Source organism: Cygnus atratus, chromosome 8 (assembly GCF_013377495.2).
Source record: "Cygnus atratus isolate AKBS03 ecotype Queensland, Australia chromosome 8, CAtr_DNAZoo_HiC_assembly, whole genome shotgun sequence".
Lineage (NCBI taxonomy): Eukaryota > Metazoa > Chordata > Aves > Anseriformes > Anatidae > Cygnus > Cygnus atratus.
This window is the reverse complement of record NC_066369.1, coordinates 17406008-17433721: the sequence shown is the minus strand read 5'-3', so window position 1 is coordinate 17433721 and position 27714 is coordinate 17406008. Positions and strand designations below refer to the sequence as shown.

Genomic DNA, 27714 nt, shown 5'->3' with positions numbered 1-27714 from the left:
TAGTTCAATCCAGCAAAATTCTGAGGCCTCAATAGCATTGACTCTAACAACAGTTAGAGCCAAATCTTGTAAAGTTTCTTTATTATTAAAATTAATGAAGTTAAAGGATTCAGCCAAACATTGTTATGTATGAGGTTTTCAAAAACTGCACATAATTCTGGATGCTCTGGTTCTTGTTTTCTGACTTTCGTAGGCTGTTCTCCAGCTCTTTCAAGCATATCTCATGGTGCTTTTCATTCTAAAGGAAAAGAAAAGTAACACAACACAACTTAGAAATAAATACAAATCAAAATATTAATGTAATAGAATTAGTACCTAAATTTTATAAGCCTTAGTTACTCAAACTTCTCAGGGGCTCTGAAAACATAAGGTCCTCAAAAGGGCCTCAAGACACAGAAGATTTATGTTCAATCAGAACCAAAATGAACATGTTTAAATAGGTTTATAATCCAAAAAAAAAAAAAGGCCTGGGAATGTAGAAACTAATCTAAATTTGTGTCATAAGTGACTCCTAGCATATTAACTCTATTATTGACTTAAGACTCTATAAATTTGATTTTTCAAGGAAACATTAGTTACTGATCTCTGTTGTAACATGATTTTTGTTGCCTATGGTTCTTTATTTAAAAAAATAAAGCAAACAAATGAACAAGAACAAAAAGACTAACTGCAGCACTACCTGCTCATTAAACCCATACCTGATGCACAGCAGAGATTGTTTGTTATATTTACATGGGTGTTACATATATTCAGGAGTTACCTTTTACACCTATTACAGATTTCAGATGCTAGTTGGTTAAAATACATTTTTTAAAAAGTAATTATATCAAAGTCTTCAGATTTAAATCCAGCTCTAGAAAAAGAAACTATCTAGAATGATTAACTGAAAATAGTTACCTTCATAATCCTATTTTGTTTCCAGTTTCATTACAACAAGGTGAATAGGATCATATTATTTTCTATAATGCATTGCTGGTTATACGTAAATGTAGTTATAAAACAAACAAAAAACCAATGTATGTTCTGAATTAATTTACAACTGTTCTTCTCAGACAAATACCTTTTGTATTTATTTTTAACTGTAAAATGGAAACCATTTGAAAATATCTTATTTTCGCACAGAATGATCAGCAGGAGTATTCTGGCAAGTGACCTGAATTTTTATTATCTAGGATTGGTGATTCTCAGAGTTTCTTTACCTCCAGCCATCAGTGTGAGCATTTAAAATGGACTAAGGAGCAAATAATGATTCAGAAATGAAAATATGCTGGTATTTTCATTCAAAATAGCAAATATAAATAGCTTGAAGTAGAGCCATGTGCTAGAGATCCAATTTTGGATCTCAAACAAAGTAACTTGACTACCACTGATTTTAAAGAAATCACTATGAGGCCTAAAATAAACAATAAAATAATCTACAGATTTCTTAGAAGTGATAAAAAATGATTACTTTCAAATTAATAAAGAGTACAATAAGAACTGACAAAAACAGAAATGCAAGTCTGTGCTTGTTTTCTAAGTTGCTGAGAGAAATAAATTGGGATCTGATCTCAAGTATGCTCAGACATCAGAAAAGGAATAACTGCATACAGCACCACGTAACAGTAACTCTGCCTTGTAAGTGCTGGCAGTGACCCTTTCCATATTGTTTCTTTGATGTACATTTTCAGGTTCTTTAAATCTCCAGGGCTTTAAAATTAGTTAAGGATTCCCAACTTACACTTGATTTCATAACAAGAATAGAAAAGATAAAGTTGAAATACACTGTTTCTATACCACCATACACATACTCTACTACCAAAAACTCCTAAAGAAGACTAAACCAAACTGGAATCACTGAACATAGGTGTTAAGGTATAGGATCCAATAAAGAGGTTTTTTTTAATCTCTTTCGGCTGAACTACAACACTCTCACTGTTGTGCCCTTCCCGCCCCGAAAAAAAAAAAAAAAGCTGTGAATGCCTAGTCTTAATACACCTCCTTAGGGCAAGGAACTTCATTTCTTTCTTAAAATTAAAGCAAAGATATTGTGGTAATTTGCTTGCTGAATATGATTAAATTTTATACCCCAATTCAACCTGAGTGTTCTTCTGGGACAACAGGCAAGAAAATTTTCTTAATTTTCTACTTAACTTCAGCATAGTAAGAAATTACTATTAAAAATATATATATTTGAAATTTGAAATAGTAATTTTAAATGTCTGACTTTGTTTTAACAACACTTTTATCTTAGGGCAAATGCAGACATTAATTAAGTTACACTTGATGCAGATAAAAATTAAGCATATCAAACACAGAACTATATCTCTGATGCCTTATTTGAATCCTGAATAGAATTTACATTTAGGTTGGCTTAAGATTTTAGTCTTGAAAGCTTTAAGTCAGAATACAGAATATTGTTTCTGAGAGTCTAGGAGAGTAGTAGTATCTTTTAGTGCCTTTTTACCATCATTTATATTTATTTTAAATAGCTTTGTAGTTTATTATCACTGATTGCTGGACAAATCTTTAATTGTATCAAAACTTTGGTTGAAGCAAATGATATGCCATTGCCAGTGTAGGGAATTCAGGTGTGGCTGTCATTTTATTAAGAGACAATGAAAAGAGATTTTTTAGATTCATTAAAACATTAAGTAGCCCCCTATTCCCCACCAACACTTTTTTTGGCTTTCAGATAGTATTACCCATCCAAAATACCTATTCAGCAGAGCCACAGTCTAAGAAGATAAGTATTTGCATATCAAAGCCTAGGCATTTAGAAGCCTGAAACTTTGGAAAAAAACAAACAAACAAACAAAAAAACATCTCTTCTGTTACTAATTACATTTACATGCAACATCAGTATGCAACTGAAAGCTTTGCACAAATTCCAGTAAGATCAGATTCTTTTATCAACTCAGGGAGGAAAAAAAAAAAAAAAAAAAAAAGATACCACTACATGGTTATGGAACTGTTATTCTATTACTCAAATCTAGTTATGCTTACTGAAGCTGATTAATCTGAGAGGGAATTTCATATCTTTTTTTTTTTTTTGATTTTGGCTTCCTGGGAAAACTGGATTGCATAAGAGATGTAAACTCAATGTTATTCCAGTTATTTAGTAAGATAGGCTAAACATCTGTTGAGTCTATTAGAAATGTCAATATACAAAGTATATTGTCGAGTTGAATTAATTTGCTGTTTCCTAAAATGCATATCAATTGTATTAAAACAGTGGTTTTCAGTAAAAGAAACTTCATGGAAAAAATGATGTAAGTAATTTCTTAAGTCATAAACAATGTTATTTACTCACATGGTGAAATCTGCAGAGAAGTTGGTTTTTCTCTTCTTGCCACTCTCTCAGTTCAGATTCAAGGAGTAGTATTTTTGTCTGAAGGGCTTGTTCTGTGTATGACAGTCTTTCAAATTCTTCAGCTACCTATTATAGTATGAGATAGAATGTATTTACATCTACTTGCAGTTAAAGCCCAAACCAAACTATTCTCTTGTACCTTTGCATTAACAGCTCTATTTCCCATTCTATTATCTAACACTTCAGCTATTTCCCATGCACAGAAACTACAAAAAACCTGGGAAGTACTCTGGCTGAATTTGAATACAGTTTCAATTTGGAAAAAAAAATTATATATATATACACACACACGAGTAACTAATAGTAACTAATTTGTAAGTGTACCCCAACTTATTTTTTTCAGAACCAAATCTATATTCTCAGACAGTATTGAGAAGTAGTATTGAGATAGTTGTTTTTCAACATAGAATCACTGAGGTTGGAAAAGACCTCTAAGATCAAGTCCAACTGTTAATATGATTAATCTGAGATGAAAATTACAACCTTGTGCCTATTTTCTGATTAAACTAATATAATACACTGCAATCTAAATTCCTACATTTCCTCTTCCATACTGTTTGCATCCTTTGTGTAAACAAAAAATCTCCGCTTAAAGGGTGCAAATCCTTCCTCTAAAATTAGAAAGACTTTAGCACCAAAGTTCTCGTGGACTGCAAAATTAATCGTGGAGGGCAAAATTAAGATCTCGTTCAGAAACCTTCTGTTCTCTTCGTGAGATTTATGTACAATGTAGTTAAAGCATTTTGATTTGTCACAAAAATGATGGTGAAATGTTGGTTCACTGAACTTTGTCATTAATTTCAATAGGATATGTATTCCACAAAGAAGTTGAATTGCATGATTCATATTTAAACAGGCAGAATTCCAAGTAAATTTTAGCAATGCTCCTTATATGCAAATAATCTTTTCCCATCTTTTATTCTCTTGTTTTTAACATCATATGAAAGCAGAAAATAGCAAACAAAGCTGAGAGGTGCACTAAATAATCAGTACCATTTTTTTCCCTTCCTCCAAAGCAGATTCCAGTTGTCTGGTTAAACCATTATACTCTGCAATTTTCTTTTCAAGCTGCAATTTACTGCACTGAAGACTCTCATCTTCTTTTTTGAGCTGATAAGCAAGTTCTTCATTTTGAAATTCTATCTTTTCTAATTTCCTTTAGGCAAAAGAAATTAATGTATTATAATTCATTACAGCAAACCAGTAAAGAAATTATTTGCAGTCAGATTATTTTATTTTTTAAGAATTACCTCTTAAGGTCTTCATATTTCTTCTGAATGTTAAAGTTTTCTACTTCCAAGGAATGACTGTCCATGGAATTTATGTTGTCTTCCTCCTGTGAAAATGACAATTCCTTTCTAGTTGAAGAGACTTATATGCAGGATATTACAAAGTAAAGTAAACCTGCCTATTAAAATCCAGTCAAATTATTTAACTTCAATTTCAAGTACATCTTATATTCATGTAAGAACTATCCTATATTTGAAACAAATAAAAATGCAGTCAAAGTAGCGGACTAAAACTTTGTGTGAACACTTAAGACTGATGACCTGCTATGTAACAAAGTGAAATCCTAACAAAACCCATATGCTGCCCATGCAGCGTTGTGTTTTGAGAGCTGGCCAGGTCTGTCTCCTTGTGAACCTTGACTCTTAAGCTTTAAATCCCAGAAAGAATAAATTCCCTCACTCTAGAGTCACAGAAACCATAAAAATAATACTATATATATATATACATACATATATACATACATATATATATATATATATATATATATATATATATATATATATAGTTACCTGTGAAGAACAGGGTAGCACTAACAAAGGATTTCAGAAAGTGGTAAATATTTATAATTAAAAATGACAATCAAGTTCATAAAAAGAGGTATATCACTAGCAGGACATGAAAAAAAGCAAGAAGCCAAACTATTTTACCCCTACCCAGCATCCAGATTGACAAATGTTTACATTGTCTTTTAAATCCCATAACAGTAGTAGTGGGATTATCGCTCTTGCTATCAACCATCAGCTTCAGATCAGCAGTAAATGGCCATATCAGCATTCTGCTGGCACCGTAACATAACTCACAACCTCCATCATTCACTGGACTACCTCAAGCGGTTCCATTCACTAACTTGAGCTAACCTGGCTGAATTTGCTGACGTTATTTATATAGGCTGTTCTACTGGCAGACTGGGGGTAGAAGAAACCTTCAGCATAGGGGTAGTAAGTTGATGTCCCAGTCCAGATGAACCCAGGAAAGGGTTTCTGCACATAGTCCAGTTACTTCAGAAGAAACTTCCCTAAATTCTAATCATAGGATCAAGGGCCAGGCTAAAATATCTAAAGGACACAATTGAGATTTAATGCCAAAATTTAACTGCTATTTACCATACTAGTAGTTATATTCCCAATTATGTCACTATGCTTAGAAGTGGCTTTTTTTTTTTTTTTTGCATTTGTTCAGGAAAATATATAGTTGGACTAAAATTACATATAAAATTATCTATGTGTACCTCAAAACTAATTGTTGCTTAAATACTTTGCTATGCAAAAATTGATTTATGAGCTTACGAATATTTCAGGAATAAGTATTTAAAAAGATACAAACAAAATTTGATGTTATAATGATGATCTTGACATGAAATTTAAAAAGAAACATCAAGGTATACATATTTTTAAAGAGCACAAGGCCTATAGGGACACAGAGACTCACTATGTTTCAACTTAAGTCAGCATAAGTTTTCCACACACAGGAAAAAGATTAAATTTATTTTCTACCCTACTGATTCAAACACCTTTGTCATTTTTGCTAGCAAAGTATTCTCTTCTAATACAAAGCACATTAAAGGAAATGAGGAAAAAAAAACAACCATGGAAATTGATGTCACAGACAAAAAAAGGCTGAGGAATATTTAGATTCAGGCTTTTATTTTCTCTTAAAGCAGTAGTGTTAAAATTCTGCTAAAAATAGAAATTTTCCTATTGAAGCATATACTTGTTTTATATTTTATCAACCAACACAGTGTACTCGTTAACATGGTAAAGTTATCTTAAAAATATAATTTGTGGCTATTTCTCTGTATGAATATTGTCTGGTTTATAAATGAGTCATTAAAAACAAAATAAATGTGGTATTAAATTACTCCACAGGATACAAATAATACTTAGATTTAACCATTTATTTCCAGGGAAGAATTCTGAAAGACTTCTCATGACATAACTATGCAAAAGGTTCAAGAATGCACTTATTTAAAAAATAGAAAATCTGAAAGTAAAGACAAGTAACTAGGATTTCTTGTCACATACTGAACTCGCTTCTGGCAACAGTTTCTGAGCTTCTGATTTATGAAGCAAACAACAAAGGAAACAGCTTAACAGGCCCATGCACTAATAGAGGGGGAAAAAGTATTCCAGAGACTTTCTTTCACATTTTTTCCATTTATCTTTAAAAATCACTATGTTCTAGGCACCTGAACATGTAGCTCCCTAGGGTTTTTGTGTTTCTGTGCATTGATCCTTTCCCAGTATATAAGCTTTTCTTGAAATCCTTGCAGCTTTTCCTCAGCTGCATTCAGTATGTCACAAACATGTTCTAACTCCTTTGACTCAGCCTCTATTTTGTCCTTCACCTGCATAACATCATCACAGTAAAAAAATCTAAGTGTAAAACCATAAATTAAGTGTTATAAAACTTAACGGCTTTCCATGCAAGTAATAAATCTGAAATTCTACATAGGTTGCATAACATCATCTATTTTATAAATACCCAACAAAGTTACAAGTTCATGACTGGGGAAATTTCTGTCTCTGACTACATGTCATTAAAGACTCTGTAACACTGATAACGAACGTTTACAAAATTATGCAAGTATTAGTAGCTGATCATGCAACACCTAAATTTTTATTTTTATCATAATATATTTTGGAAGATGGCATGCAAACACACTAAGCAGCTTACAGGAAAAATTCTGGCCATACAAATATTGCAGTGTTTGAAAAGCAGGCAACAACTAATGCTGCATTCAATGCTGCACAAATATTATTTATGGGAACAGAAAATATTTTTCTCCATTCTACAGCTGAATCATGGAAAAATAAAGTTAGTATGAAATAAAATGAACATTTGAGATGCTCCTCTGTGAGGACTAATTCAATTCTCTAAAACCACGTCAGGCAATACAAACCTTGTCCCTGCCTCAACTTTATTGTTTGAAAAGAAAATGTATTATGATGAGCAGTGGAACTCAGGAAAGTGATTTTCCTACCATGTGTTCCAGCATTCAGCTTCACCTGCTGAAAAAAATTAAATCTCATCTCTATATGGGTTCTCTCTTTTAACCACTATGTAAAACGAAGTTATGCTGCAGAGCAGTCTTACAGTGGGTTTTCTTCCCTACACAACTTTCACAGATGTTCTGTCAAGAGATCTAGTTTTAAAATCATCAACAAAATTGTATTTTTAAAAGTGACAAAATGAATTCTAAAATAGTAGCCCAAGCCCATAGTCATTTGTCTAAGAACCTTTTCCCACTTGTTTGCAATTATATAGTATCCAAAAAACATCCGTTCGCAAGTAACAGTTAGTATAACATTCAGTGCATTTAAATACAATTTTGTAGATGGAAAAAGAAAGACAGCCAGTACCTTGATACTACTACAATAAGTGGATCACAATAACATACGAAGGATCAAAGTCCTACAGAATTGTTTGGGAGCATGCTATAATACTGCAAAACTTACCTCATCTACTTCTAAACATTTGTTTTCTGTTATTCTTTTGTTTTCATTTAAGACTGTTTCATATCTGGATTTCAATCCTACTTCTGTTTGTAATTTTTGTACCTACAACACAATACATTTAAACCCATATTTTATTTTTTAAATCCAGAAAAGATAGAATTATTTGTATAGCTTCTGTCATTCCTCTATTACAACAGCATTATAATCACCATGACAACAAATGTTTTATTACAAATAACAGCTTTACCATTTCCTCAAAACTACTTATAGATTTAAATCCTATATTTGAACGTTTCAATATGCTAGTCACCTGAATTTTACACTGTTCAACAAGGTTTTCCTGTAACTTTGCCTTTTCTTGCAGACCTAGCATCTCATTTTCAAAAGAGCCAGTACTGTTTTCCAATGTAGCAAGGGAAACCTTGATTAAAACATGGAAAAAAAGCATTACAGTGCTGTTAAAATAACACAATATACAATATAATATTACCATCAAGTGACCTGCAGACATTAAAAGGAGTGGCAACAATTTATCCTGTCAAACAAAAACAATAGTCCACAGTTCACTTATCAGCTTATATGAATATTTACTTGGGAAGATAAATACACTACAAAATCTGGAAACTTAAAAAATTGAAATCAGTAATCAAGGTGAACTCAGTTCTTATGTTTGCAAAACTTTATTTTTAATTAAAAGAAAATTTCTAGGTAAACAATTTTGTAGCTACTGACAGTAAAATAAATGGCATCCTGGTTAAGCAGGATGATTAGAAAATCCTGTTCCTAACTTGATATCTACTATCCAGTAGATAAATTTTAAACGTCTCATTTCACTTACTGTAAAAAAAAAAATGGGTGGCAAAATTTATTCTACAAGTGTGGTATCTCTAGACAGAAGGGTAAAAGTGAAATAATGTGGTTAATTTTTTTTAATGTATCAGAAATACAGAGCCATTCCTCAGTGATTTACAACCATCTCACCTTTAATTTTTCATTTTCAAGATAAATCTTTTCATTTTCAGAGTTAACAGAATTTAGCTTTCCAAGAATTTCCTCATTAGATTTTCTTCTGTATTCCTCTTTTCTTTTCAGGTCTTCAGAAAGGCTTGTTATCTGCCTTGTTAGATAGGCAAGAACTTCTGTATTAGATGTTTCCAAAACTCTCACTATGCAAATTAAATTGTACCTTAAGATACGTTCCGTCATTGTTTTTATTTATTACAAGGAAAAAAAAGAAACTGGAGAACACATTTAAACACCTTTAAAAAGATCTTAAGAAAGCAGTATCTATTGAAATAAGTTATTTTCCAAAAGAGATGTGATCCATCAAGGAAGTGAACGTATGGCATATTCTGTGTGTACATTGACTGGATAGTTTGAATAAGATTGGATAGTTTTGTCTTGCTTTTCCAAGCAAGAGTAAACTGTTCAAATGGACATTTGAGAGGAACCAGTGGGGTGAGACTTTAATGCAACCAGAATAATTTTGCTGCTCCTTTATCCGGAGTAGAATCCGGAAGCCTAAGAAGCTTCTATGCTGCAGCAGATGCAAGGATTGACTCAAGCTGTTGAATCAGTTACTAAATGATTCTGAGGAAGCAGCATAGTAGTCACTAGCAAGCTCAGACTATTAGCAAGAATGCAGGAGAAATAACGTATTCCTTACTTCCACGGGAGAATTAATTTATTTTAAAAAAAATGTGAAACGTAGCTAGAATTATTACATTTGCTCTAGTTTTCAACTATAAAATTCTGCTCAAAAATTTACAATATCAATACATAAACTTGCTTACATTGTCAACATTAATACATTACTAAATATTAAGTTTATGTGATTACAGAAACTATAAAAATCAAAAACCAGCAGTTTAACTTACTTCTTAAGGTCTTCTGTTTGAATTTCTAACATTGCCTTTTCTTCTACCATTCTATCATGCTGTTTTTTCCAGACATCAGAAGCTGAGAGTATTTCAGACAATTTGACTTCCTATAGAATACATGAATCACAGATCATGTAACATAAGGATGTCATAAAGAATGCCATCTCATTCTACAAAATCTTTTAAACACAGGAGGTGTTTAATATAAGCTGGCACTATTGGATTGCCGTAGTACAAAGCAATGTAAATTTTGTCTTTTTGTCTCAAAACAAACAAAAAACCCTACCCACATTTAAAGTTGCTCTCAAGGCAGAGAGATAGTTCAACACTTGTACTGTATACCAACTTCAGAATATACCAGCATTTAAGATGAAAATATTTTCTTAAAACAAAAATATTTCTCCAATACATCCCTACGTATATAAATTATATTAATTAATAACAAAATAAAATTCTGCCAAAACATTTAAAGAATTTAAAAAATGATAGCTTGATAAGAAATGCAAAGTTACATGAAGTCCCTCAGAGAAGTATGGATCATTAACCAACACATGCGATCTTGAAAGTACGTGATGTCTTCAATGGGCAAAGAAAACAACAGTATGACTACAAAACATCAGAAGTTTAGGAGTTAGACTAATGCCACTCCTCTGTACTGCTATTACTACTGTTTCCTCACAGAGATAAAATAAATAAATAATTATTAAACAACTCCAGGTATACTAACTGGAAAAATACATCTTTAATACTGACAAAGCCAGAATGATAGCAATGCACACAAGAGTATGAAAACACACTCTTATTAGGAAATCCAAATAAGTCAATAAAGATCTCAGCACAGTTTTGATCCACTTGGCCTTTTTGAAAAATTACATGCAGTACAGATATAAGGGACGAGGAAGAATCCAAGGAGTAATATGGATTAAGGAAGTTGTGCTTGGATTTTGAAAAAGTTCAGAGCAAGCAGCTTAGAAATAGAAAGCTAACTATCCCTGTGAGGCGCCGTAAACTGATAAAGAAAATAAAGACTTCAACCCCCAATTCTGAACTGCCAGCTAGTGTACCATACTTCTGAGCTTAGTCAGTGCACCTCCACAAAGGTGTAACAGGAAGATCAGAAAAGGTGTAATTGAAGCTGATCAGACTCCTCTCATTTACTACAGTTTGGAGCATACAACCTCGTGGCTTAAGACATTCACTAAATTTTAACAAAAGAAAGACAGCGAATATAATTCATAGTTTGCAGGTCACTTATAGCAAGCTTTTCCTTAACTGAGGAACAAAAAATAACAGATGCAAATGTAGCATGAACAACCAACTTTCCTATTTTCCAAAGGTAAAAGTCTCCCAAATCTTCAGTTTAAAAGAACACAGTGCAACATTACTCACAGTGTAGTCACTCACATGTTCTCTTATTCTGGAGGTTAAGTTTTTCACAGCTTCTTCAAAATGTGCAGCTTTTCGTTTCTGGGATGTGATTGCTTTTCTCAGACCAGTCTTCTCTTGCTCACTTGTTTTCCTTAAGGCTAATATCTGATGCTTGTATTCACCAACTCGAAGTTTGTACTCTGCTATTTTCTTTTCTAGAGTCTGCAGCATAATTAAACATCAGATCTTTTCAAATTCTGTACCTTACAAATCAGTTTGTGAGATATAATGAGGAACAGAGCTGCAATTTTAATCTGTTTCCATTAATGTCTCTGTATCCTGTAGTTGACACAAGGAGCTAGCCAAGGTATGTACAGCAGTAGGCAAGAGAAAATACATGTTGGGAATCTCATTACGAAGATGAGCAAGAGGAAAGGTTGAGGAGGAATAGAAACAGAAACAAACAGGAGTAGCAGGAAAGACACCAATCTAACCATTGGCAAGTGCTCTTGGCAATGAATGTAAAATTTCAGTGTAGGTAATGTGGCATGGCCACTGAACCCATTTATTGGATGGAAAATAAACGTGGTTACGTCATTCCCTTATTTCTATAAAGATTATCACCTTAATAATGTGATACATACTGATGTACTTGCAGTCTATGCTCTGAATCTGAAGTCAGCATGTCCATAACTAGGACTAGAGATAAGTAACACTGCATATGAAATTTAAAACAAAAGTTAAAATCTTGAATTTGTGTGGTTTATTTTTTTGTGGGTGGTGGGTTTTTTTTGTTTGTTTGTTTGTTTTGTTGTTGCTGTTTGTTTGTTTTAAATCAAGAACCTAGGAAAGGCCAAGGTCTTTTCCCAAATATACATATTGTGATAGGGTCTTTTATTAGATGACTAAATACTATTTTCTTGCAACATCTCTGACTTTTCCCCCATGCACATAATGGCACCACTCTATTAATGAAACAAAATTGTGTAGTAAATAGTTAAAAAAGAATCTAGTATTTTATATTTGATGAAGACTACCAAAGACAGTTTTCAACATATAATTAAAACAGGCTATGACAAGCTTAAACCAACGTAGTACATCACACATTGTATGGACAATTTGTGACTCTCATTTCCCCGTGTTTGATTTTGCAGCCTTCATGTATTTTTCATCCATTTAATTACATTATCAAATACTTATGATTCAATTGAGACTAAATCTGGGTTCTACAACTGTAATGATATAATCCTTCCTATTGTTGTTAATATTTCTGACTAACAAGAAATGTCAGATGAACACAGTTTACTAATCCCATCCAATCTGGGAAACTGACCTCTCTAACTTCCTGACATCCATATTTTTCATCTACATATAGCTTTCTATTAAAATATGAATAGAAAAGGAGACCAGATATTAAAACACTGTATGATGACATACAACAACAGTCATATTGGACTCTGCTTCAAGGAGAATCTCAGATACATTATTTTTAAGGTACTATAGTTTATCAAAAACATGAAAAAGCTAGCAGTAGACAATTATTTTCATAAAGACACATGCAAGTTTCATTCATATAATTTCTTATTCTTCTGGCAATGTCAGTAGGCTATCAGTATTTATTTTTCCCCTCAAGTCATTGATAAACATCCTAATTTTAAGAATGATTAGAAACATGCATTTAACATCTAATATTTAACTTGTGGTCTACACGAATGGGACCACGACACACCATTTACCTAGTAACTATGCTACTTTGCCAGCCTTATTCATGACACTATTTGCCAGTTGCTATAACATGCACATAGTATGCATATGAGAGGATATCTCTTAGTAAAGGTGCTGCTAACGGCCCCAAAACTTATCTACAATCAATGCAAAGTCTATGTAACTTGCAATGTGAAAGATGGCCTCAGCTTACTGGGATTTAACAAGATGAAAAGTACAACTTCTAAAAATGAAATGATTAAAAAAGAAAAAAAAAACATATGCAGGAAAGGGTTTTCATATATAGGTTCTTAGAATGTATTTAATAAACAAACACGTGACTTGCAGGAAAAATGACTTCAACAAACAGAGCAAATAAACATTCTGAGTCTATATATAGGCTTCCTTAATGTTGATAAAAGCAAACAACTGTTATCCCCTGTTATAACCGCAGGGGGTCACAATCACACTAAAAATGGGTGTTTTGAGTATTATTCAGTGGCTGAGGTAAATTTAAAGGGAGAATTAATTTCATATGCAGTCCCAAGTTCTTGTCTAGACGCTAACAAAATCATCGCCAGCTAGCAACCGACTTCAGCACTTTTCAAAAAGCACACAAATGAAACTTTTATATAAAGATTTAAAGAAAATACAGTTATATATCAAGTTACTTATTCAAGTATCATTGAAGGAAAATGTTGTAATTCTAACTACATTAGGCAGAACAAGAAAGCAATTTTTATTCAGAGGAAAATATGAGGTACTTATATAGACATAGATGTAAGTGGCCTTTTTTTTTTCCATTGAGTTGCTGTAGGTTCATTAACAAGTTCAAATGATACAATTTGTATGGGGTGCACACTATTAAAAAAAAAAAAGCTTGTAAATTAATAACACACAGTTTTGCAAACAAGGCTCTCTCATTTATACCTACATTCTTTACAAGTTTCAAATACTAAAATCTGAGACTGCTTACAACTCCAGTCCCTGGCACATAACCTTTTCCTTACCAGTAACAACTGTAAATACCCAAATCTTCCTTTTGCTTGTTTTAATTATTTTTATTTTGAAGAAAGTAGAAAACATTTTACCTACCTTAAACAAAGTAAGATTAGACTCAAACATTTCTCTATCAGTCAGCATTAAGACCTTTATTGAGTCTTCCACAATTTATAAAAAGAAACAGGTGTGTTTCACACTTATCTTAAACAGCTTAAAATAACAGACTCATGCTGGGGGCTTGTCTCTTTCTTCCTATTAACTATACGGAAACTGCTTCAGGATAGATATCAATCTCCCAGATAGTAAAGTTAGGTGAGTGCAAATACTTTTACTTGTGCTTAACTTTTCTTCAGTAGAGCTACTAACATGGACAAGTTCAGAAAATAAGAAAAAAAAAACTTGCAATTAAAATAATGCAGTCAGACAGACTGTGCAAAATATAATTTTTTTTTTTATTCCAAAATTTTCTTTTACCAAGGGTTTATTTCAAATGACACCTGAAATTAAAAAATATATATTTGATTTGATAATATATCCATGTATATTAAAAAAAAAAAACTTGAAATCAAAGCAATACCTAAAAAAGATACAACTCTCAGTTGTGAATTAAACTCTGACTATAGTAGGGCTTTCTTAATTTACATATAAACTTAAACACGAGTAAAAATATGTTAACCTGTATTTTCAGTTTTAATTCCTCATTTTCCACTCCTTTTCTTTGAATCTGACACTGCAGGTGAGCTTCTACTGTGCTTGCCGATCTTGATATGTGGTCTTCTTTCAGTACATTGATCTAAGAAAGAGAAATAATCACAACTGAAAAGGAACAAGGGGATAGCATAGATAATCTTTTATACTTTCAGATACTGGGCCCCCCAAGCTGTTCAGTATCAGGTAGAGATCTAGTCAGGGCATGTATGTTGTGTAGACTCCATCTATGCTGAGGTTTGCTGTCATTATGGTCTTCAGAATTTTTATAGGCCTTTCTTAGAAGTAAACAACCCTATTCAGCATTTATTCTTTTAAGCGAAAGGATGTTTCTATGAAAACATGGTGCTCCACTTCAAGATAAATAAAAGGACATGCCAGCATCTTTGGCAAGTAAGAAAGTATTGTTCAGTTGGCACCATGTGGTATGGCACATCCCTTTGATCCGTATGTTTTATTTGCAATCACTTAATTTCCTTTTTTTTTTTTTTTACTAATAAATGTTTAAGCCTGTATCCAATTGAATACATTTAACCTTTATTATACTAGATAGCTGATTTTGGAAGCAAGGGATGGATGCTAAACCAAAAAAAAAAAACCAAAAAAACCTAGGGTGTTCTGCTGCTTTTGAGGCAATATATTAGAATGAAGCAATAATGTGCAGGCAGTCCTAGTGGACTGGAACTCCAAGTTGTGGCTAGGGAACCTAGAGTCTGCAGAATGCTTTCTCCAAGTCTGCATAAGGCTAGTGGGGAAAATTATGTTGAGAAAATGCTGAGTTCTGGGAGGTAATTCTCTTGGTTGAGAAAAAAAAATGGAGAAAAGCCATGGGTTTCAATAAACCCCAAGGAGTTACAAAAATCAAAGTACACCTTAAAGATTTAACTGGGGCTACTCTATTACTCTGGGCCACCCTGCACTACATGCACCTTATGTGCAATTCAGGTATAAGAGTAGTGTAAAACAGATTGCTAAACTGTGTATAAACCACACTAATCTTGAAATCGTTGTTGTATCCTTTTATCCTTTTATTGTCCACAGACAATTCTTTTAATCTTGTTTCTCCACTCAGACCCTTCTTTTGCCTGGTTCAGAGAAGCAATGACGTTTTTCCAGCCTTTGAAGGTATCAGATCTGCTGTCCACACCACCCTTCTTTATTTGTTGAGTTCCAAAGGGCCATGGATACTAACTGTGAAAATATCAGTTTAGTTTATTCTGTATTACTTCACTGTAAAAGTTTATTCCAGAACTTCTGCAAAGGAGAAGCCACAAAGGGGTCCAAAGCCAGTAGTCTGGATTTATGACCCTCCCAGAACTGCGGGGCAATAGTGTTAAGGATAATCTGTACTCTTAAATAGGTTTGGATACGGTCTTGAAGGTTTGAATATATTTTCATATAGAAATGTCTTTCAGACTTTCTTTTTAATAATCTTTTGAAATAATTGCTTTTATCAAAACTTTAAATTTGTAAATAAGAATTTAGTACATTGGGAGAAAACATTTATTCCAAAATAATTGGTCACTCACTTTTTTAAACTGAAGCATGGATGAAAGTTCTTTGACATGTTTCTCCCTTTTGAGTATCCTTCTCCTGAGATTCTTCATGGGGAAAAAAATTAACAAAAATTACTTTTATATCTGTACACAGAAATGCAGCAGTAATGTGCACTGATAAATATTTCAGTTGTAAAAATAACAGATTCCATTTTGTGATGATACACCACAAATACCTCAACTATGTACCTGAAAACATCTGATGAAGTGTAATATTTACTCTGACTGTATAGATCATAATAGGCACTAGGCTGATTAATTTCACTAAGATTTATTTTGAAACATTTTCCACAATTTCCTCCAAATCAATTTGTTCTTAATATTTTCTTCTTTTATTACTACACAGAGAAAAAACATTGTTTACAAACAAACAAACAAAAAACACCACAACAGGCAGTAGGAAAAGTGATGGGGGGGGGAGGGGAAGAGAAGCAAAGATGAATAGACAGAGCAGAAATTTAGGCACCTGTACAAAGATTTTAGAAAACAAAAAGCTAATACAACATAACCATAGACCTAATAAGCATTTGTGAACAAAATCCAATTAACACATTATTTGAGTGGAGACCTCTTTTATTTGAGCTCTTAGGTCAGTATTTAACAGATTGTCTGATCAAATAAATAACAGCTTTAAAATATAAGAGATTGTTTTTTAAGTATTTTATTACTGGTCGGGCTGCTTGGAAATCACATACTCTCAGCTGCATTTCTGGTTATTCACTGTTTAACTTTGGACAAATTACATAGGATATCTTAAGGGTTTCAGGTGATCAGATTGCAGACTACTCCTGAAAGTGGCAGTGCTGCTATTCTCTTTTCCCAAGCTACACAGGGCTACCTTTACCCTGGGAAAAGCTCAAGTGAAAGGTCAGGAACACAGCTGGGAGCATAGCAAGTAGAATTAACACTCTTGACAGCAGTTGAGTTTGATTTCCATAGGCAGACTGTAAAATTGCAGGATCACAGCCTTCAGTGCTTTAAATTTCCTCATCTGTTACATTAGGCTAACACCGTATCCTAGTCTTAGCAAGAAAACGTTAGTGTTTTTAAGCAGGACTCCTAGAGTGACGTATCTCTTTCTACTTTCTCTTCAGAATTTGGATACACTTAGTCTTTTAATTAAAAAATTGGAAGTTACTTATGGAAACATTAGTTTCCATAAGTAGTCCACCCCCCCTCCCCCCCCCCCCCCCCCCAAAAAAAAAAAAGTAATAAGAAATACTATTTTTTTTCATTCATGAAAAAAAATTGTCTGAATTCAATATTTGAATTTTAGGGTTCTTGTTATTAGGATATTTCTTAATGTTGGTAAATGACAAATAAAGGAAATGGAATCAGGGTTTAAATGCTTCTTCCTTTTTCTTCAAAGTTGTATTACTCAATCGTCATGGCTACCTAGGTACTGTGAATTTGTATCAGAACCAATTTATAAAGCTTCTTTTTTTTTTCTTTTAACAGTCATTTTGGTGGGAGCAAGAAAGAAAGTTAAAGTTTGCTATGTTACGTGCCCATTCACATCAGAACAAAAGACAGGTTCTAGCTGAAAGACTATTGCATAAAGCAGAGCCAGTATGTAATCTTACGGCAGTATTTATTTCATTTGCAGTAACTGTAATAATTATTCTGAATCTACCTACATAAAAAAATGATGTGCAATGCATTAAACCCTGTAACAGGAGGAATACTAAAATGCACTGCATATCCTAAAATATCCAATAATATAGTGGTAGTGGTTCAGTGTTGATATAGACTGTATTAATTAGCAGTAGAGTTCCTAAGCCCATCTTGCCACTGTAACACGAAATTGTATGATACTACAACATAACCCTTGTTAGGTGTACAAGGTAGAACAAAAAAAGAGGTAGAAATTTCAATTTACTTACAGCATTTCGGGTTTCATTTTCACTTAACTTCTGTATCAAAGTGTCGGTATTTTTGCTGCTTAACTGCAAGACAAAAGCAGGAAATATTAACAAATTACTTCAGATTATAAATGATTCTGCATTTTTCAATGGCTTTGAATTTCATACACATAATTTGATATGTTTTTATTTTAGTGAAAAGGAGTCTAAATACCTTAAATATTTAAATGTTATTTTAATGTGTAGTCAAATAGTAAAAGCATTTGTACAAACTGTAATATTTTAAAGACTAACATTACATGTTAAAGGCTTCCAGGAACTTCATTTAGATATGAGAATGTGAAAATTGAAACAGAAAACAAAGGCTGGGAAATCACAAAAAACAACTTATGTTAACTATTACTAAAAATCCGAAAGAATTTATGTAGTTATAACATCGTCAATTAAATTTTTACTGTAAAGTATCAATTTTGGAGGAGGGCTAACTTTCAATCTGAAAACAAGCAAACAAAACCACATAAATAATCTGGTGGGATTTTCAGATTGTAAATCATGAACATTTTAATTTCACCAGTGAGGGGATGAACCTACGTCTCCAAGAAGAAAAGGGTGAGTCAGCGTCTTATGCAATCAAACCTAAACTCTGAACAACAATAAAGTAATAATCAGCACCATGGAATGTACAGGAGCATGGATGTACCAGCAATTAAATTATTAGCCACAGCACAGTGGCAGTCAAATTAAGTTAAGCGTGGCATTCTAGTACTTCCTGCGCTAGCTCTCTAAACTGTATTGTGCTTTGTATCAGGAATTAGAACAGCTGTTTTCAGACCTTAAAAAAATATAACATACCTCCTCCAGCTGGAAATACCTGTGCCCAACTAGCTCCTGCATCCTACCTGCCCAGTTACCTGAGGACGAATATGCTCTTTAATATCTCTGCATTCCCATTATTTTAAGGCATTTCCCATTGCCTCCATAGTCCAGGTATTCAGAACCTGTCTTGCAATTTACAGGCACATGATCTCTGGCTCCCACAGGTAGCTAACAATTCCTTCAGATTATCTTACATGTTCATGTTCTCTTGTTTGAAGTGAAGGCCACAACAATCTTTTTGTGGTTTTGAGTGTTTCTAATTCCTCTACCAGCAAATCCTCTTGTGTACCAGTAATTGTCATCTCTGATACAGAAAGTTTACAAGCCTGTTAAAACATCATAACCAAGAAGATATTATGGATGACCTACAATACTTCCTCAACATATATTATTAATATTCAAATTTGGCTTTAAAAAACAGTCACTGAAAATTAATAAATGTTTGCAACTACACAGTAAACTAAAAGAAAAAATGCTGCCTCAGTAGTGTTTAAACTGCGTATGAGACATACAGATTCATCTTCCAACCTAACAGAAATATGGTATGCTTATCAACTTTATTTTTTCTTTCTGATAAATGGTCCAAATCTCACTTCAAAGGAGTAAATCCAGTCAGACTAGCTACAAGAAAAAACAAAACAAAAACAAGTGGAAACTTTGGCATCAAAAGCTTTACTGGAAATCCATGCAAAGAAGTCATCCTATCCTTATCTGCACATAATTATACAGAACATTTTCATGTTAATGTTCTTGGGAGAAGTTCAAATGGAACTCTGGGATGACAGTTTAGAGGGAGAAATTATTTTAAAAGCTTGAAAAAATCCCCTCTATAGTCAGGCTGTATTAATTTGTGAATGTAAAAAAAAAGGCAGAATTTTAAAGAATATCTCTAAACAAGGTTTTTCATTGCATGCAAAATCAACAACATACAGATAACAAATGCATTTATCTGAATCTGTGAGCAAATAGTATCTCTCTTATAAAAGAACTAACAATGCTTGAAACATTCACCACACATTTATGGCCCTCCAGCTTCAGGTTATATCTAACACAGGTTAAAATTGGAAAATTCACACCTCTCTGTGCTCTTTCACGAAGTCTTTCATATGGCCTCTGTAAATGTGACAAGCATTTTCAGAGATTAAAAACTTAAGCTGAAAAGCTTAATAATTCTACAGACATTGATAGAGACGAGATTAAAACAATAACAATTTATTTTGAATGTGACTAAAATATACTTACATTTGTTATTCTGCCAATAACATCTTTAAAAGTTGGCATAAAGTCCTCTGCTGAATTAATTTTCATGTCTGCTTCAAAAACCTCCTGTAAAGCACCATTTTCACGAGGGGCGTTTTCCTTCTGCCTGACCACATGCAAAATAATAAATGCAAATTGACTTCTCTTAATAAGTAAGTAAATAAGCAAGACACATATGCCTAGTTCATACAGAATTCTACGACTGATTGTTTTTAATATGCATAGTAAAGTTGATGCGGTATGGACCTCATACTTTGGCTTCTCTGCATCACTGTTTTCAAATACATATTTGAAATTATTTACTTTGTACTTACTACTCAAAAGAGCACTTGCCCCCTGCTGACATATATTTTATGTTAAAGGTGAAAAATTCAAAATAAAATCTCCAGCACTAAAATCATATATTAGAAAACGCTAATAAAATACCCTCCTAACTGTGACTGGTTTATGGTTTTCATTCATTTGCAGTATTGCAAGATTTCAACCGAAAATGCAGTGCCTCTGTAAGCAAAAAAATAAAATTAGTCTTTCTTCAGAAGGGTCTACTGTATTGGGTTTATGTGGCAAGGTCTGGTAGCAGAGGTTGGTTGCAGGGGTGACTTCTGTGAGCAGAGCCCAGCAGCTGCCCCATGTCAGATCAGAGTCAGCTCCAAAGGGGATCCACTGCTGGCCAGAGCTGAACCAGGGAGCGATGCTGGTTGGGCATCTGGAGAGCAGATTTAAGAAAAAAAAAAACAAAAAAAAAAACCTGCTATGCAATAGAAGCTGGGAGAGGAGTGAGAACCAGCCCTGCAGCCCCCAAGGTCAGTGTAGAAGGAGGTCAGCAGGTGCTCCAGGCAGGCAGCAGAAGTTAGAAGTTCCCCTGCGGCCTGTGGAGAGGCCCCTGGTGGAGCAGGCTGTCCCCCTGCAGCCCATGGGTCCCACATGGAGCAGATCTCCACGCTGCAGCCCCCCCATGGAGGAGCCCCTGGTTGGGGCAGGGGATCTGGGGGGAGCTGCTGCCCATGGAGGACCCATGTTGGAGCAGTTTGCTCCTGACAGATGGACCCTGTGGTACGGACCCATACTGGAGCAGTTCTTGAAGAGCTGCTGCCTGTGGACAGCTCCCGCAGGCTCAGTTTGGGAAGGACGGCATCCTGTGGGAGGGACCCCGCAGGAGCAGGGGCAGAGTGTGACCGTGAAGTAGCAGCAGAGAGGAAGTATTAGGGACTGACCGCAGTCCTCATTCCCCTGTACCACTTTGGGGGAGGATGTAGAAGAGGGTGGATGGGGGAGAAGGTGTTTTTAGTTTGTTTTTAGTTTCTTACTGTTCTAATCTGCTAGTGATAGGTAATGAATTATATTAAACTCCCTATGCTGTGTCTGTTTTGCCCGTGATGATAATTGGTGAGTGATCTCCCCATCCTTCTCTCAACCCTTGAGCCCTTTCCATTGTATTTTCTCCCCGTTCTCCTTCAAGGAGGGGGAGTGAGAGAGCAGCTGTAGTGGAGTTTATCTGCCCATCAGGGTAACACCATCACACCTACACAAAAAAAGAATACCCTAACACCAATCTATGCCAGCTCTCTATGTAGGTCTTCACAGGTCAATACTTACAGGCCTAATATACTCATAAACTTCAAATGCTTAAGTAGCTTACAAATACATTCCTTATATCTTAACATTTTACCATTTATCTTTGCTTGAAGCACACCTTCTTGACGCACTTTCATTCAAGCTCTGTTGTAGGTGATTTTTTGGTGACCTTTTTTTAAGCAGTGGTGACAGTTCTGTAATCTTGATCTGATATTTATGAGGACATGGAGCCCAACTCTGCTTCCAAATTTTCTCCTGTGTAGGCTCTGCAAGCTTATAAACAATGTATTCAGCTAGTTTAATCCATTCCTGACTACAATTGCTACCACAGAGTAAGTAAATTGTAAACACGAATGGTCATTTTATGACCCCAGAATAATCAGTCAGAAAATTAAAGGGAATTTTTCAGAAGACTTCCAAGAACTGAGAGTGACTCATCCTGAATTAATCACACCACTTTCCATTTCTCCCATAGTTGTCTTTCTAACAGTCTCTCTATGAAACTACTTCCTCTGTAATGATCAATGAAAAGCCTCATGCTGTAGCCTCACAGCTAGCTCTCTGAAAACCTAAAGATCAAAAATAATATCTTTAAAATTAAAAGAAAAAAATCAGAATAAACACCCATCTGTTATCCTGCAAGAAGGAAAGGTTATGACTTATGAAGGAGAACTAAGAAAGTCAGCAACGAAAGGTCACATTTAGCCCCCTTTCCCCTTTGAATTCCTTCCAACTTCGCAGGAACTTTTTTTTGTGCACAGGACATAACAAAAAAAAAACACTCAAGTATGTCTAATGAAGAAAATGATAAGATTAAGTGTTAAAGACTTGCATAAGAAAATTATATTTACATTGGCACCATGTCTTACATATATTCTTACTTGGTGTTCAAGACGGTCAGACTCTTTGCTTAGATCAGTAAAGTATTTTCTGCTTTGGATGGCATTTGTAGTTCTATAATAATTGTCTTTATACAGCTGAACCAGTGAACAGAGTTTTCCTGTTTCTCCAGATGTAATTGGTACCACACACATTTTTCCCTGAAATATATTCATAATCATGTACTGTTTAGTATCACTCACTCACTGTTAGAATACTCACCTTCCCAGTTCAAGGCATATCACCATAAAACAAGTCAGCTCTTCAGGCAAATTATTTAGAAGGAGTTTTAAAGATCAAAGAAATCTCACTTTCATTTATTGTTTCCAACAAGCGTACAATACTGTGATACCATAGGATGTACCCTCAAAGTGACAGCTCACAAAACACACCTATCTATGAGGCAAAGGTAAGCTCTGTTTCCAGTGAAGGCAGAGATATTACATGTCACAGCAGAGATCAGCCACTTGTGAGGCAGAAATGGCTTTTCTCATTTCCCAGTTTGGAAAAGCTCCTGGCTTGTAGCTGTACAGGAAAATAATGCTGCCCACGCCATTGTAAGTCCATGTCAAAGTATCAGGGCCTACAGGCAAACACAGCCTTCTCCCCTACTTTCTTATCAAGCACCAGGAACCTGCCTTCATCTGTGCTGCACTAACTACTGATTATGTTTCACAAGTGGATCGCGTTTCCTTTTTTTGTGACTGTGCCAGATACATCCCTTCCAAAAGGATTTGTCAGAATAAAGTTTATATTTTTCCATACATATCTCCTTAGGAACATACTTGAGTGTAACAATATTTGGGGAGACTCCTAACTAAAAAAATCCCTTCCTCACAAAATCAGGATGTAGGCTGTTCTGCTTCCAGCTCTTGCTGTAAAGCAAGTAACTATATTCCAATAGTTAAACTTTATTTTTTAAAAAATACATACTTACATTTCTTGTTTTATTACGTGCTTACATTTGCTGGCAGAGCTCCATCTGTGTAACATAATCCAGGTCTCTATCTTTTTCTAAGTTATATAACCAAAACCAAGTTGTTGAATTTAATTGCTTCCAGTGAAAACAGCATCTTGGATGATTAATCACAGAATTTATTTTATCCTAGCTCATCTATGCTTGCAGAAAAGAACAAATAAGATTTTTCCAGTGAGCCAGTTTTGTGTTCCCCACTCTCACCCATTTTCTGAAATATCACCTACTTCCACCTGGAGCTTGGTACAGAGCTTTTTTAAAAGTTTTGAGGTTTGCTAACAAAGCAAATATAAAAGAAAAAAAGAAAAATCAAGCTTAACAGGAACAGAATGAACTTGCCTCGTTAACATCAGCAAGAAAAAACTTTTCCTGAAACTCAGAGTCCAAGAAAGGCGCAGTGCAGGTAGGTGCAGGTAGAGCAGAGGCTGCCTGAGGTGATGATGACATGTTGGAGTGCTGGGGAGCAAGTCTGGGCGTCCTGACACCTGCTGCCAGTGTTCATCCGTCAGTAGCTGAATTTGTCTGGGTATCCGTGGTCAGTCCCACTAGAAAATACCGTGTAAATACCTCCTGCACTGCAAGGAAAAAGCACTCTCACCAGAGATGTAACGCAATTAACGCATGAGAAATCTCGGCACCCGCAGCCCCCGGGCCCCTCCACCGTGTCCCCGGCCCCGCTCCCCTCACCCAGCACCGGGGTGCCCGCGGCTGCTGCCCCTCAGGGCTCAGCGCCCCCCGCTCCACCCGGCGGGCTGCGCGTTCCCCCCGGCTCCCTCAGCCCCCTCAGCGCCGCCGCGGCCCGCTTGGGGCCGTTGCCGCGGCAACGGGCGGCGCGGCCTGCCCCGGGCGGGCGCCTGAGCCGCCTGAGGGAAGCGAGAGCAAATGGGTCTTAAGCATTTACTTCTTCTGAACAGCTACAAAAAGTTTCGTATACACATAAATAAAAAAATCAAAGGCTAAATTTCATCCTTTGTAATGCTAGGAGAGATGAAACCACGCCATTATTCATTATGGATTGGCTGCCTGTTTATACCTGCGTTGTGGGGGCTTTGCATGTGTAGAAGTCTAATGCTTTGTTCTTTGCAGGAACCTTAGCTTTGAACTGTGAATTAATCACCTCCATTGTAGCTTTGCTTTGGCAAAGCAGTTTGTTAGCTCTGGCCGTGGTGTGTCGTATTCAGCTTAGACAGAATTTGTAATTTTAGCTTCTCAGAACTTTCCAAGATAATTTTATGTTTAAAGCAATACAGTGTTGCAGTTATCTAAAAATGAGGTGATTGCTTATGTAATAAATATTAAGGTCAGGGCTAATTACCATGATATTTGACATCGGACTATGTACCTCATAACCAAAGAAGTACAAGTTTCAGTCCTCAAAAATCCATTTAGATGACCCTGTTGCACAATCCACAGAGTGGAAAATAATTAAAGGAAATATAACACACGATTCAGCTATCACATAATTGAAAGTCTTAATAAAAGAGGTAAAAAGAGGTATTCTAGAGAGAGGCTTCTTCAAATACTACAGAAACTCCGCTGAGTGTCCCAGCTCATGACTTTATCTGCTTTAAAGGTATAACAGAACTTTTTGTTTCTGTGCCAGAAATTCAAGACTCCAAAGCCTTTCTTTGTTCATTGTTAAATTTTGGCAATAGCTTCTTATCACAAAAAGTCTCTATTTTCACTTCTTAGTCATGGAATTGGCTGCTTTATAACTGCATATAATGTGTTTGCAATGCTGTGCTGGTGCTGCTACATCTTTATATTTCAGAGAAAGAGCTATCAACCTTTAAAAATAAATTAGGCTATCTGCTAATATTTTAATGTGGGGAGAGAACCAGGAAGAGGGAAAAAAAAAACAACAATACAAATAACAAGGCTTATCCAGGAGATCAAGAAGTTACTGAAGAAAGAAATGTGCTTTCAGTTCCCCAGTTTTCATGGATTAATCAGTGTGTTCATGCCCAGGACTAATCTGTCATTTGCAAAGATACATTGCAAAATGTATGGAAACATTACTCAAGTTTCCATGGTCATATCAATAAACAGGACTGTAATAGTTCCCAAATCTAAATTAGCAACCATAAATTGGCAATGAACAGTAATCAAATAACCTTTTCATCGAGTAACCTGCATAGCCATGCGCTCTCTGATTCCAATGGAAGGTTTTGCTAATACTTCTGGAGAGAAAATACAAAACAAAGGTGTTATCCTGCATAATTCCTCCATTGCACCATCAGTGGGTGGATTTTTTTTTCTCTTGATATGCTGCTGCCCTGATTATAAAACCGTTCCTTCCCCACCCTTTTTATCCAACACAAGGTCTAAGACTCACCTTCTCTCCAAAAGGAAGAACTTGCCATTCCTTTCTCTAGGCCAGTCTTTAGACACTTCCTGTTTTACACAGCAGTATTTGTCCAGAAGAGATGACAACATTTCTTCCCGCTCTCTTCTGTAAAATAGGTGTGGTGGTTTCTGCTGCTTCCCTCGCATGCTTGTTAATATCCTCCACTCCCTGCTGTGTCATGCCAGCTTCTCCAGCAGGTCAGCAGGGAAGTCCTTCCCTTGGCAGTGCATGGGGTCATCGGCATCAGGACAAGCTACCCGTTGGGGTTATGATGCTGTAGGGTCCCAGTCAAGGACCATTGTCTCTTTACATGGAAGACTTGGCAGAAGCAGTAGGTCATCTTCACTACTCATAGAGCAGCAGCAAGCATTTCTGCACCTGAAGAGATGAAAGAAATATAAGGAAGTTCCAAGGTACAGGGCAGTAACAGGGAGCGCTTTCTCCTTAACAACATTTTATGTGAAGGTCTGGGTGTCCTTCACTTGGAGGTCACTGATTTGGTGTTGATCTTGTTAGGTTTTGACTGAGAGGTGTTTGGGAACTTCTCACCCTACATGCAGGTTATATAGCAGCTATAGCAATGCAGAACTTCCCTTACTGCATGCATTGACCTGCCTGGATCAGAGTTCCCAGTCCTCTTTGATACCCATAAACCCAGCTGTACTGGTGCCACTCATTTCCATGTGAGTCACATCCAGCTCAGACAGACAGCTCAGCTACTTGCAGGAGACTTTGTATTGCCTCGGGAGGCAATAGTAGTTTTAATTTATTTCTCTTTTACTAACAAATCCTTAAATCCACATCCCTCAGTTTACTCTTTCTCCCTGTGCAGTGCAACCCAGGGAGTGAGTATATGAGCCCTGTTTGCTCCCATACGCATTTCCTGGGAAATTACTTGCACCAGTTCCTAAATTGCTACAGACTCTTTCATATTCTGAAAAGTGCCTGGGGAGCAGGGTGAGGTCCCAGAACCAGGGCAGGTCCTACGGGAATCTGCTTAAGACTTGGGAAATGGGATGGAGACCTTTAGGGTGAAAGAAAGAGAAGGGAACACCTTACAGTGGTGTTCCAGGCAGAAGGGCAGAAACAGCTGGGACAGCATTGTATTTTCAAGAGGCATTTTGTATAAACATGGTTTAGTTACAGTAATTCCTTTCCAGGACAAAGAGGCACACTCGGACATACGTATATCTTCAGTTTTAAACAGGTTTGTAGAGGCCTTCACCTGGCCAACTTCTCTCTTACCATGAACAAGTAGTCCTGGAAATCCTAAAGCCCTGCAAGTTCTGTGTGTGGAGGCAGAGGCCCTGCTGCACATGGGTAGAGCAGGTGGTTGGTGTGGATACGGGCAGTGCCTGCGGGAAAACAGGAAGCTGTTGGAAAGCGAGCTGGTGGGTCGGAACCATGAGCTGGAGCCAGGCTGGAGCCTGGCTGGAGGTCACACTTCACCCCTGTCAAGCCATTCCCCCCACGTAGCAGCAGACATCCCCGGCCCCGCTGGTCATCCCAAAACCCCTGCTCAGGCCCCGACCCGGGGCAGTGGCTCCCTTAGGGCACTCAGCGGTGCCCACGGCTGACCCCTGAGGGCTCCCAACGCGGGGCCCCAGCCCAGGCCAGCCCCCCC

At 35.8% G+C, this 27714-nt stretch overlaps 1 protein-coding gene across 1 annotated transcript; it reads right to left on the bottom strand.

The window, feature by feature from the left end:
* Window positions 1-109: 109 nt before the first annotated feature.
* On the bottom strand, window positions 110-22922 carry ODF2L (outer dense fiber of sperm tails 2 like). The gene is made up of 17 exons (XM_050712351.1): window positions 22770-22922; window positions 21983-22143; window positions 20296-20419; window positions 19248-19379; window positions 18199-18261; window positions 16289-16360; window positions 14728-14844; window positions 11382-11567; window positions 9975-10084; window positions 9079-9214; window positions 8408-8518; window positions 8098-8199; window positions 6828-6986; window positions 4603-4688; window positions 4346-4508; window positions 3293-3418; window positions 110-238 (listed from the first exon to the last, which is right to left on the bottom strand). Exons 1-17 carry the CDS (start codon window positions 22920-22922, stop codon window positions 110-112), a joined length of 2130 nt encoding a protein of 709 aa, XP_050568308.1.
* Window positions 22923-27714: the final 4792 nt, after the last annotated feature.

What these genes read in the sequence shown, in the direction of transcription:
- ODF2L (XM_050712351.1), bottom strand. Translation starts at nt 22,922, where the DNA reads ATGTGTGTGGTACCAATTACATCTGGAGAAACAGGAAAACTCTGTTCA. An exon ending in TGGAGGAAGGGAAAAAAATG is followed by an intron (nt 3,419 to 4,345) that starts GTACTGATTATT and finishes ATACTATAATAG; the next exon opens with GTAGCTGAAGAATTTGAAAG. An exon ending in TTCTCTGCAGATTTCACCAT is followed by an intron (nt 239 to 3,292) that starts GTGAGTAAATAA and finishes CTTTTCCTTTAG; the next exon opens with AATGAAAAGCACCATGAGAT.